The sequence below is a fragment of the Elgaria multicarinata genome, chromosome 3, assembly GCF_023053635.1.
Source record: "Elgaria multicarinata webbii isolate HBS135686 ecotype San Diego chromosome 3, rElgMul1.1.pri, whole genome shotgun sequence".
Classification (NCBI taxonomy): Eukaryota; Metazoa; Chordata; class Lepidosauria; order Squamata; family Anguidae; genus Elgaria; species Elgaria multicarinata.
Genome location: NC_086173.1, coordinates 36,476,135 through 36,489,551, shown reverse-complemented (window position 1 = coordinate 36,489,551; position 13,417 = coordinate 36,476,135). Strand labels below are relative to the sequence as shown.

Here is a 13,417-nt window from a genome sequence, read left to right as displayed (position 1 = left end):
CCACTATATCATAGCACCACCTAGTGGTTGTGTAATGGGAGCATATGGAAAGGCAAAGAAAGAAAATCCCCAGGGAAAAACGTGCATAAAAGAGCCAATCTTAATTCCACAAAGAATCTGGAAGCACAAGTCTCAGTAAAGTGGTGTCGTGTTTCTAAGCCCTCCCGCCAAAGTGCGAGACAATAAAGAGGTCTGCCAAGTAATCCACAAAGCTTTATTCAGCAAATAAACATCTCTTTGCACTTCAAGAGAGTTTAAACTCTAGGAATTTTAGGCGAACACTTGGCTAAACTAAGCAAGACAATTGTCCTTTCAACAAAAGGGAAAGCTTTTTCTCTAAGCCCCCTTTAACTTCAAAGAGGATTCCTCTGAAGAAGCTTTTGGTGAAAAGCTAGCTGAGCCAATCGCTTCTTGCCTTCTTTTAGCTCCGCCCATTTGAGTCTGCGGCGGACTAGAGGATCAGCCCACTCTGAAGTCCCTTCCCCATCTGAGCAAGATGGCTCATTCGTACCTATAAGTCATCACTCAATGCCATAGTCATCAAATAATGAGCATGCATGTAAATCAGGTGAATTCAGGCTGCAACCCCAGGAACATTTAAAACTGGGAGTAAGTCCCATCAGATCCAGCATGGGATCATTTGGTATGGTACCTTCAAATATGAAAGGGTCCACATTAAAAACATTATGAGGTCATGGGTGGTGCGAGAAGTTCACTACAAGCTTCGAACATGTGCAGGAATATCTTGAGAATAATCTATGTGATTTCCAAAATCCAATAAAAAGGGCTTCAAATAAACCAGTGGCCCAAATTTATACCTAATTTAAAGCTTTAGTATCTGTATGTTGATTGACTAGAAGAGCAAAAATGTAAATGAATGGGAACGGAGGGATAGGTGTGATAGGAAATCAATGGCTTCTTGGCGCGTTTGCTCAATAAACATGTAATTATTCACATTTACAGGAGGGATTTATTTAGGTCGCTCACAAAGCATCTTCCCTTCAAAATGTGTCAGCAATACCTCTTACACTGCAAGTGGGGTTTGCCTTCCAGGGTCAGAGGAGAGATGGATGTCAGGGATTCCTCCATCCATTTAGGGTGCTTCCAGATGGAAGGCTCCTGGCGTTGCACATCAAAAGGCAGTGTGCACCTATTCCAACTGTGCCTTCATAGAATCATAGAATAGTAGAGATGGAAGGGGCCTACAAGGCCATCGAGTTCAACCCCCTGCTCAATGCAGGAATCCACCCTAAAGCATACCTGACAGGGCTGTCCAGCTGCCTCTTGAAGGCCTCTAGTGTGGGAGGGCCCACAACTTCCCTAAGTAATTGGTTCCATTGTCGTACTGCTCTAACAGTCAGGAATTTTTTCCTAATGTCCAGCCAGAATCTGGCTTCCTGTAACTTGAGCCCATTATTCCGTGTCCTGCACTCTGGGAGGATCAAGAAGAGATCCTGGCCCTGCTCTGTGTGACAACCTTTCAAATATTTGAAGAGTGCTATCATGTCTCCCCTCAATCTTCATGCCATGTGTTGATGCCAGGCCTGCAATTTCTTGTGACCCTCTCCCCAAGGAGCCAGAGGCAACACTTATTTCAGTGATTGCTGTGACAACTGTGTCTTAAAGTCAAGTTAGAAAAAAATAGAAGACTAGCTCCATTTCAGTGCACAAAACAGTAGCCACCACCACAACTGCTGCCATGCCTTGGTGTGGCTCTGCCTGAGTTAGAAAACCAACAACTTTGTACTAGTACATGAAGCAAACTCAAGAGTAGGCCTGATTCTCTGCTATAGCCAAGCCATTGCACTCCTGCCCAGGGGTACCACAAATTTCCACTGTCTGTACCACATGCATTCCTGGGCATCAGTAGGATGGCCTGGCTATCACAGAGAATTGGTCATCCATGGTGTAGTTGAAAAACAGGATGTGCTGAGACTCCAGCATGCCAGGACATTTCTTTCCCTGGCTTTGAGCTACTTCACTTATTCAGGTGTATATCTTTTTTATGGGTTTACCCAGAGATGTAAAGTATGAGTACAGATTTGCAAACACATTGCCACATAGGTAAAGTTGTCATGGAGCCATGATGGGCTTCAGCTCCTCTTTGTTGAATGTACACTTAATGGCAAACCTGGGTTTGCCTCCGAGTAATTGCCCCAACCAACTTGTCCATGCAGTGAGGTCATCTTTAGAAACTCTCCTCCAGCTACCCTCTGAAATGGTATGTGGAACAGGGCCTTCACAGTTGTGGTGCCATTCCTGTGGAATGCACTTCCCAGGATGGTTTTCTTGGCACTCATTTCAATGTCTTTTCTTTGAAGTTCTTTTAACCCCTGAGATGAACTCGTTTAATGCCTCTATTTTATCTGTTTTATTGTTGTTTTATGATGTTATTGCTTTTCACTCATTATGATACTGTAAATTGCCCCAGAAATATTTATACTGAAGGACAGGAGATGAATTCAAAAAAATGAATGAATGAACGAGATGTTTAAAGAATACTGTTGGAAATTAAGGATGGCTTGAGGAATGAACAAGGTTTAGTACTTGATTATTCAAAGTAAGATACAATGAATCAAGTAGGATTGGTCAGTATCACATCTGTGGTGTAAAGGACACATTCTCTGCCTGTGGGCTACAAGTACATTACCACATAAGAAGAGCCATGCTGGATCAGAACACAGGTCTATCTAGTCTAGAATTCTGTTGCCACTGTGGGAAATCCACAAAGACATGAGTGAAATATTACCCTTCCTGTTCACATTCCCAGCAACTGGTATACAGGGGCATGCTTCCTATCATACTGGAGGCAACATATAGCCATCATGACTAGAAGCTGTTGACCCTATTCAGAAGACACCTTAAACCATGGCTTTAACCGTGGTGGTTAAGTGAGAAAGTAGGGCTGTGTTCAGAAGACACCTTAAACCACGGCTTTAACCACAGTGACTAAGGCAAAAAGCTTTATTCACCATGGTTAAAGCCATGGTTTAAGATGTCTACTGAATGGGGCCATTGATAGCTTCATCCTCCATGATTTTTTCTTATCCCCTTTTAAAGCCACCCAACCCAGAGTGCCACGCAGGATAAGCCGAACAAAAGCAGGGGATATGGAGCACAAGAAGAAAAGGTGAATATGCTCAGAAGCAGTGCTTGATAGCCTGCGGCAATTCAACTCTCAGTATCACCAATGTGGAACAGACAAATCAATCCATTCCGTTTTAGCTGGTGCACGTCGATCTCACCAAATACCAAAGCTGTAAGTTCTGCTGCAGCTGCTGTTTTCCACAATGTGCATAAAACCACTCATGAAGCATGCAAGATTACATACTGACGTGCTCATCACGATTATGCGCATTCTATGATTTAATTATGTTAACAGGGCATCTTTTTGCAGCGGATGCCGCAGCCTCCAAAAAGCTGGACATTTAAACGCAGAGAACTGAAGTTCAAATGAGGGAAAGAGGGGATTGCAACTGAGAAAATATAACAACTGAAGAACAGCTACAACGGCAACACAGCACCTATCTTAGAGGCCTTTTCACTGGCGTTCTTATGGCTTTGTCTGTGTGGTAGCACAGTCACATCCCTGCTTTTGCTAATGGTACAAGCAACAGATTGTGGTGCTGAGATCTGAGCTGAGCCTGGTCAAAACAGGCAGTGCTCAGAAAGAAATGAACCCCAAAGAGAAAAGGCGCTGGCCAGATAGCCGAGACTAGACCTTCCTTCAGAAAGACGAGAGCGGCCATCCTGCACGGGGTTACAGTCCTATCTATGTACAACTACTTGGAAGTAAATCAGTTCAATAGGCTTACTCCCAAGTAAGTGTGCATAGGGCTGAACACATAAGACATTTTAAATCCCATCGACGACCATGGGGACTCTGTGCAGTATTGCAAACTAGACTCAAAAGAACTTGAATTTGGCTTCCAGCTCGATTCATCTTTTGTGGACTATTTCGAAGCTGCTCTCTCACTTCAAAGCAAAGCAAAACCAGTGTTCCAAAATGACACTGCACCAGCAGAGGCGACTACTGGAAACGCCAACAGGACCCAGACAATTATAGGGACTACGAAACTAACAGTGCAATATAATCACCATCTTAAATGCACTTGCTTTCACCTGTTTTGTTTCATTTTCATTTTACAGATGGACTCTTAGGCTCAAGTTGATCCCGTAGGGTGGAGCCACATGATTATGTTTCTCCTTTTTGGCAAGAGCTAGTATCATGGCAGCAAGAATTCAGTATTATTTCTATTTATCCTATCATTCCTCCTTGGAGCTGAGTGCAATGTACCTTGTTCCCGCTTTTGTACTCACAACGACCCTGCAACATGGTTAAGACTGAGAGATCATGACTGGCTCAAGGTCACCCAGTAAGGTTTGAGGTTAACAGGGATTTGAGCCTAAGCCAAGTCAGTTTAGGTCCAGCACTTTGGTCTCCTTATCACACTGGCTCTCATTTGATGGCAGCCTCCTTTTCAACAAAGTAGGTGTAGGCAGCACTTGACAGTAAGAGGTATATCTACCAGATAGTAATGAACTTAGTACTACATGAATATAGGGCCAGATCTACACCAAGCAGGATATAACACTTCGAAAATGGTTTATGGAGTGTGTCCAAGGCCCCAACAATTGTCACTACAGTTATAAACAGTTTTAAAGCTGTAGTGTAGATCCTGCCAGGATTGATTGGTTGTCTGAAACCAAGCATACGTTAGGGTGACCCTATGAAAAGGAGGACAGGGCTCCTGTATTTTTAACAGTTTTATAGAAAAGGGAATTTCAGCAGGTGTTATTTGTATGCGTGCAGCACCTGGTGAAATTCCCTCTTCATCCCAACAGTTAAAGCTGCAGGAGCCCTGCCTTCTTTAGCTAGAGTGACCAGATACAAAAGAGGGCAGGGCTCCTGCAGCTTTAACTGCTGGGATGAAGAGGGAAATTCACTAGGTGCTGCATGCATACAAATAACACCTGCTGAAAATCCCTTTTCTATAAAACTGTTAAAGATGCAGGAGCCCTGTCCTCCTTTCCATAGGGACACCCTAGCATACGTGGCCATGGAAAAACTATGGCAGATAAGCGATTTAAACTCAAATAGTTCTAGATTCAAAGCCAGTGACTTAGGACGACCAGTTCCATCATTGGGCAGATGAATCAGATAGCAGATTTTGAGTGTCATGAAAACATAGGAAATTGTTAATTCTTTAATTTGTTATTACTGCATTTTTTACTGCCAGGGACGGGGAGAGGTGCTTTGTAGGATTATAATGCTACTATGCCAAAATTACTTGGCTGGATTTCGGCACTATGACTACCTTCTGTGGGTAGGGAACATCTTTTGCTGCCAATCCTGCAACTAAGCATCCCTATAACTATTTGTTGCCATCCAGGATAAACAAGATCTATTCTTCACATTCAAAGTACTAAGATATCTGTCACTGAGGGCAGAATATGAGGGAATTAGAGGCAGTTATAGAAAAGGGACATATATTTTGGGGATACTGCAACTTGCTTGCATGTTGGAGGGATTTGGGACTGAAGAGAACCAATCTGTCAAAACAGCCATTCCTTACTGTGACCGTAGCAGAGTATAAAACTATTTATAGAGCACCAAGTGTGATCTTGTTTGCAAGCCAATGAGGCAACCAGAATCCAGTAAATGAGACATAAATACAAATGAAATACCACTAGGCTTTGCAACAGGAATTCAGCCCTGTTTGGGAATGGTTTTAGCATCAAACAATTTAAAAGCTCATTGTACGAGATTTGAAAACGAAAGCAACCATGTTTTAGGTAAGCCACAAACACCATTGCTGAGAGCTTTACTTTGGGAGCGATGCCAATTCCTAAGTCAGATGGAATGTATGGTTCTGCAACTGATCTACAGGTATGCCTTGCAGATTAGCTTGTTCCTCTTTGGCCCTTTACATCATTTTTGAGTCTTGTCTGCTCCTTCCGTTGCCCCCATATTGAAAGCACATCCTGTATTGACACAGGCTGGCCTATTCTGAAACAACTAGGCTGCCTTAAGGACATAAAAGTGTGAACCTTTTCATCCCCTGGACCTCAGCTTTCACTTCAAGCTACAACATGGGACCCACAGTTACTTAATTTTCTTTATCACATCTGATGCGCAGCGCGATCGCACCCGCCCTCCCTCCGTGCCACCCACCCTGCCACCCACCCTCCCATCCTTCGCCACCACCCCCCCGGTAAAAATAAATAAAAAAACCCCTTACCTTGTCCGCTGTCTTCGGGCCGCACCCAGCCCCTTTAAAATAAAAAAAAAATGGCAGACGCCGCAGGGACGTGACGTCCCTACGCGTCTGCCGTCTGGTAGCCTGGGGGAGGCGCGCTAACGTCAGCGCGCCTCGCCCCCGCCTCCCTGCCGGCGTAAGCCGGCAGGTCTAGCAAGGGCCTGGGAGCCCCATATAGGATGCTCTAAGCATTATAAAAGAAGACAGAGATATAAACATAATTAGTAAGTAAAAAGTAACTTAAAAATGGTTTTGCAAGTGTATAACCTAGATACACTAAAAGATAACATGAGACTCATCCCTGAACGCAGGATTCTCTCAGGTTTTTACCACTTGCTTAACTGAGGCTCCCTTGAAATCAAAGGAAGGATTTAAACCATGATCTTCAGCAACAAGGGAGTTAGAAAAATGCTAAGAACTTTAAAATCTTACTCAGCATTTATGGGAGTAACACTTCATCTGAACAGAGAACCTGCTGGCAGGATATCCGACTTGCATGTAAGGATGGAAAACTCATGCCCAGAACTTCACACTCACAGAAACTGGAATGGCCCATTTAAAGTGACAAGGGAGAGAAATGTTTAACTTTGGAGATAGAAAGCTTCCTCACTTCCCTCCTTGAGATGTGCCCTTCTGGTGAGTGATGCCCAATGAAAGTGAATAGAGAATAGAAAATAGGGTGACCATATGGAAAGGAGGACAGGGCTTCTGCATCTTTAACATCTGTAGAGGAAAGGGGATTTCAGGAGGTGTCATTTGTAGGCATGCAGCACCTGGCGAAATTCCCTCTTCATCACAACAGTTAAAGCTGCAGGAGCTATACAGCGTGAACAGATACAAAATAGGGCAGGGTGCTGCTGCATGCATACAAATGACACCTTCTGGAATTCCCTTTTCTATACAACTCTTAAAGATACAGGAGCCCTGTCCTCCTTTTCATAGGGGCATTTTAAGAAAATTAGAATGCCCAAGTTTTTTGTCTGGGCCCCCACAAAAACCTGGAGCCAGAGCTGCCATCCGAATAGAATCACTTACTAAGTTGACAAAGTCTTGATAGCAGATCTTCCCATCAGAATTGTTGTCTGCCAAGGCCAAAAGCACTTCCAGTTTATGTGGATCCAGCTCAGAGCCATGTCTTTGGAGGAGGTTTCGAAATTTCTCTGTGCTGATGTAGCCGGTATTTTCAGGGTCAAACTGAAAGGGAGACAAAGGGAATGACGTTCAGTATATCAGCCCAACACATACTTCAAACGCTAAGGCTTGCAGATCCACCACAATCCTCCAGTACCATCCTGCTCTACCACCTCCATAGGTACAGTGGCACTATTTGTCACAGTCCCCAAAAGGGGGATAGCCACTGAACTGGCCAGTAACAGGACTGAAATGCAAGCCCTTGTGTTGAAGAGCCCACTGTGTAAAGATTACAGGACCAAGCAGAGCCGGTGCCAGACTATTTTGGCCCTAGGCAAAGTGAGCTACTTTCACACATATACCCCCCAAAATGCCAACTTTGATTTTTAAGAACATATGATTCCTGGAAAAAATAAGAAGCACAAAACTTGAAACTGCTAAATTTATTTTAAAGTCCAAGAAATACATCATGCCAATTACAGCAAACAAATTGGAAAGGAACATCTATGGGTCTAAAATGCAATATTTAATAGGAATACCACCTCCAAATCTTCCCCCCAACTCACACGCGCGCACACACACACTCAGCATCACTCACTCCAAACAAACACACGCATGAACACATACATTCACTCAAAGACCCCATGCACCCCATTCACCCATACATTCTCTCTCTCTCTCTCTCTCTTCTGGGCGTGTTCCGGATTCCGAACGTGGAGCTGCCCCACCCCCACCCCAGCGTCCCTGGCTTCGCTTCGTCTGGGAGGGCGCGGGGCGCCATCTAGCCCGCCCAGGCTCAGCTGAATCCCCGGGCTGGGCCAGCTCACAGCCAATGCGCGTGAGTGCTGCACTGCGCCCCTCTTAACTTGGCGCTCTAGGCGGCCGCCTGAGTGGCCTCTATGGTAGCACCAGCCCTGGGAGTCTGGGACCAAGTATGAACAGTCCAGCCATCTGGCTTCTAAGGGCTAGAAGGAAACTTGTGTGTGGTCAAAGCAATGCCACTCAACTGAAACATGGGGCAGGCTAGTCCTTCTAATTCTCTAACAACGTGTGTGTGTGTGTGTGTGTGTACGAGAGTGCAAGACAAATTGTGCATTTGCAAGACACAAACATTATGTGGCTGTGTATGAGAGAGAGAGAAGAGAGAGAGATCGTGTGCAGTGCTCCATTAACCTCTTCTCTAATTGAGTCTTAAGGTGGTTGCATATATGGTGTCACTCATCACATGCCCAACACCACAGGCACAACACTCACCTCACTTCAAGCACAATGACTTCAGTGGAGTCGATTTACACAATCGGCTAAAGCTGATAACATGCAGGCATCAAGCAGCCCCTATATATCCGAAGCCCATGTCATGTTTGCTACAGCAAGGCCAGCACAGTCTATCTGTGATGAGTCATCCCCACATGAGTCATCCCCACAAGTACTTATCGCCTGGATCAGTGCCATCATTTTGCAAACCTCCACATTCCTGCTCCATAGTTCCCTCAGCTGTAGGGGGCCGCATGGAGATTCACAACATGATGATAAGGATCCACACCGCAAAGCCTACTTCAAAATACAACAGCTGGAACAGTGCATTTCTTGTTCATTTTTCTCATCCAGCATCCTCACAGCAACTGTAATTTGTGCTCCAGCTACAAACTGATGTCACAGATTTAAGCAGATCATGAAGGTAAACAACAGATTAGCGTGATAATGATGAGATCATTAAAAAAAAGTTTCATTGATATCCTGCTCTTCCTCCAGGGAGATTTGGGCAGCCAACATGGGTCTTGCCCCCACTTCATCCTGACATTATATTTGTACAATAACCCTGCAAAGTAGCTCAGGTTAAGAAAGGTAGACAGGAAGGAAGAAGCTGGCCAAAGGTCACCCAATAAGCTTCATGGCTGAATGGGAATTTGGAACCAGGTCCTAGTCCAATACTTATCACAACTGGACACAGGCTTTCAAAATGGCTTGATACCACTTTCATTCTTCAGAAGTAAAAGATTCAAAATCCAGGGGGATTGGAAATCCAAAATCCACAGGTAGGCAATATTTTTATTAGCACCAACCAAAATGCCATAACAGAGTGTGCCAACCTTTCAGTTCTACAGGCCCCAGGCTAGATCAAGGATGGGAGACTTGTGGCCCTCCAGAAAGTTGTTGAACTACACTCCCATCATGCCTCACCACTGGCTATGCTGGTTAGGGCTAATAGGGCTTGTAGTCCAATAACAACTTGAGGGCCACAAGTTGCCCGCCCCTAGGTGGTCAAAAGCTTGTATACTTTTTCATGGTATTTTGGTTGGTCCTAATAAAGGTGTTGATGGATTTTGAACCTCCAATCCCTCCCCAGGTTTTGGATTCTTACTCACAGACCAGCCAGCGATCTTTATCTTTTCAGAAGTGAAAGACCGTCGTACTGAACTCTACTAGTTCTTAGTGCTTCTTCCAAGAATACATTTGCTTCCCTGCAGAAAAGAAAGATCTCTCAGCTGAAAAACATCCCATCCTGCTGAGTTCAGTGACATATCTGCAGAATATATTTGATGAGCTCCATCAAAGATCAGAATCCATTCTACTGCTTGATGTCACTCAATTCCTTCTCTGCGGTTGCTTTTCCAGGCAGCAAGAGGCTCTGAGACAGATGTCTGGCCCTTTCACTCACTTTTAAAAACATAATCATTATGAAATCTATCTATCTATCTATCTATCTATCTAGGTATCTAGCTATAAAATAGACTGTAGGGAACACGTATGTATTGGCTCAACAATGCCTATGATTTTAGAGATTATTTTCTCTGTTCGGGTTGCTATAATTCTGTTAATCGCATCCTACAGTATCATCTAAGTTCTATTCTCTTTTTATTTTTATTTGTGTCTTACTGGATGTGTTTTAATGACTGAGTTTTAAGGATTTAATTATAACTTTGTCATATATTATTGAGAGTTCCCTCTCGTGCTCTCTTAGTGGAAAGAGGACATATAAATTTGATGAATAAATACAAATAAATAAAATAGGTTCTGCAGTACTGAACATCTATGTGTGTGTTTTTAGTATTTCTAAAGCAAATAATGAAAAGGTTTTGACAGACCAGCCTAGATTCTGACACTGCTTCCTGATTGTCACTTTTTTCTTGGGTATAAGAAACATAACACCAACCAAGGTTTAGTGCTACATGTACAAGCATGTGCGAGCCTCAGGCATGCGTGCTTGCCAACCAGGGTTTCAGCAGTTCAAGGTTTGGAGGCAACAGCAAACCACGGTTTGCTATGGGGAGGAAGAAGGGGGAAAGGGAGGAAGAAACACTCAATATATAGTACCTTGGGTACTGGGACAACACTGAAAACTAGTAAAGAATGTGGTGTGTGTGTGTGTGTGTGTGTGTGTGTGTGTGTGTGTGTGTGTGTGTGTGTGTGTAAAATAGAGCGAGAGAAAGAGCAAGCAGTACACTCAAGATGAAAAGTGAGGGGGAAAGGCAGGCAATCAGGGGGGCTGGGATGGTGTTGCTGTTTGTTATCAAATGTTCCATTGGATAAAATAATACAAAGTTATATTTATTTATTTATTTATTTATTTATTTTATTTATTACATTTCTATACCGCCCAATAGCCGGAGCTCTCTGGGCGGTTCACAAAAAAGAGTCATGAAATAAATGCTAGCGGTCTTGGTGGTACCATACATCTGGAAAACTCTGACTCTTTCTTGACTGGAGAAGCAGCCCTACGCAGAGAAGCTTTTTAGCTCAATTCTAACTCTACTGTGCCTCACAGTTTTTGCACATAGTAATTGGCTTCTGTTGGGTTAGACAGTGTGAAAACACTGTTTAAAGGAGAGAATGTATAGCCAGAAGTGGTTATACAGAAGTGGTTATACAGAATGTTAACTTAAGCATATCCTCAGGATTACTGCCAGAGCAAGGCAGCACTGAAACCAAACAGACCCAGAGAACCAAAATGATGAGATTCAATTCCCTGAGAAGCCACTTGTGGTGGGGTCAGCAGTGTTAGGCTTGCACAGGGAGACTTCGGTTCAAGTCCCCACAGAAGTGAAGATCAGTGGGTGTCCTCTGGCCAGTCACCATCATGGGGTTGTTAGGAGGATAAAATGGCATAACATGATGTGTGCCACTCTGGGCTCAGTGGACAAAAGGTAAATGTGGCAGAAAAAATATTTGAGCTGTACAACAGATCACACACATGAACACACATTTCCTTCTGAACTACTTTTCTCTAATTGAGTGCAATTCTAGCAGTGTATGATGACACAGTTCATTTCCCTATGGACCTGTCTCTTCTCTGTCCACTTGAAAAAAGGCAGCTGAAAAGAGAGGTATTGACACCCTCTGTTCTCTGCATTGGTTTACATTTCCCCTTACCACAAGGTTACACTTTGCAGCCAGTTCCCAATGGAGAAGATCCATAAAGATCCCAGACTTATAATGATTCTGTCATGGATCAGGTCTCTGAACCTTTGTTCTCAGAGGATGCCGACCCCTTGTTCTCAGAAGAAGAGGCTCCAGAATTAATGGTTCAGGGAGAGAACCAGGCTATAGAAAGGCATCCTGAGGCTTCCACCTTCCCGGGACCCAGTTCTCCAGAAAGACCCCAGGGGCCAGCTTCCCTAGGTCTAGCAGAGGTCACATTACCATCTTCAGACTCAGGTCATGAGGAAACCAGCATGCCATAGCCACTCCTATGTCATTGCAACCTGAAATTGCTAAAACTGGTCAGACCTCTTTCAGAGACAAAGTCTCAGTTAGTATGGGGCTGGGGCCAACCAGCCTTAAAGTAGCTACACTCTTATTTAAGGCACTGTCTTGCTCTGCTCTTTGTTGGAGCAACATACAGACAACCTTGTCTGGTTTCCACCAGCAGCATTACCTGAAGCTTTCTGAGGTTCTTATCTATTCCCATCTGGCTTCCTTCTGGAACCTGACCCGTTCACAGCAGAACTCTGCATCCCAGCTACAGCACAGGGCATCAACAAAACCCACTGCTTGAAACAGTACAGATTCAATTTGCAATCAGATCACAGGAAAGCCTTAAAATGGTGAAGCAAGAGTGACAGAAAATGTCGTGACACCTTAGAAACATATTTTGGCACACATGTTTAAAAGAGATGGATCCTGTTACAAGACTTTGATTAATTTAGATCAATAATAATAATAATAATAATAATAATAATAATAATAATAATTTATTTCTTACCCGCCTCTCCACTTGGATCGAGGCAGGGAACAACAGTGAATATAAAACACATTAAAAACTGATTAAAGATGTTCTTTGTCATCTTTTTCTGGAAATGGGAGAGAAACTTAGCTGACTTTGCAAGATAGTTCAAGGAAGTTGTTTTGGAAAAATGGTTCCTGCTTCTGGTATATGTTGACCCTAAAACAGGAATGTGTAAAATCCCTGCTAAATACAACTTTATCTATCTATCTAGATTTTTAATATATTGTGTGGTATAATTTCAATTCATTTGATCTCTGGTGACTCTGAAAAAAGACTATATTGTTGGTTATGTTTGAAATGGCTCAATGTAACATTGGTTAATATATTGCTCTTCTGTAATTGAAAAATCTTCAATAATATAGGTTAAAAAAGAAAGTTCTAAGATTCACAGGGTGTTCTTTGCAAATGGTTTATATCTGTAGGATGAGGAGTAATTAATGGAGAAATAAAATGTGCTGGGGTATAACATATTGTTTTGTACTCTCAAAAAGGAGAGCCAAAAGGGGCATCAGGCTGAAGACATTTTCTTTTATAAACTCAAATCCCAATAGAAACCAAGTGCGATTTACAGTAAATCCAACATAGTCTAGTCTTGGCTGGATCCCAGCTGTGGGGAGATTTGCCTTTGATCTTCCAAACTTGGCCTGCTGGCCTCTGGTTGCCAATAATAATGATATCAAGCTTGTCAGTTGGATTGAAAGGCAGAAGAAAAGGTGGGGATTTATGAGAGAATTTTCGGCCCAGGAGGGCATCTTTCCATGGAAACATTTTGTACATGAAAAAGGCAGTTTGGTAAAAA

General features: G+C 43.3%; 1 protein-coding gene across 1 annotated transcript in view; it reads right to left on the bottom strand.

Annotated features, from left to right (window-relative positions):
• Positions 1-13,417, bottom strand: part of RHBDL3 (rhomboid like 3) — a 134,118-nt gene that overhangs the window by 57,069 nt on the left and 63,632 nt on the right. Inside the window, exon 4 of the mRNA XM_063119934.1 lies at positions 7,296-7,454. Coding sequence (XP_062976004.1) covers positions 7,296-7,454 — 159 coding nt within the window. The remainder of the gene's footprint in view (positions 1-7,295; positions 7,455-13,417) is intronic.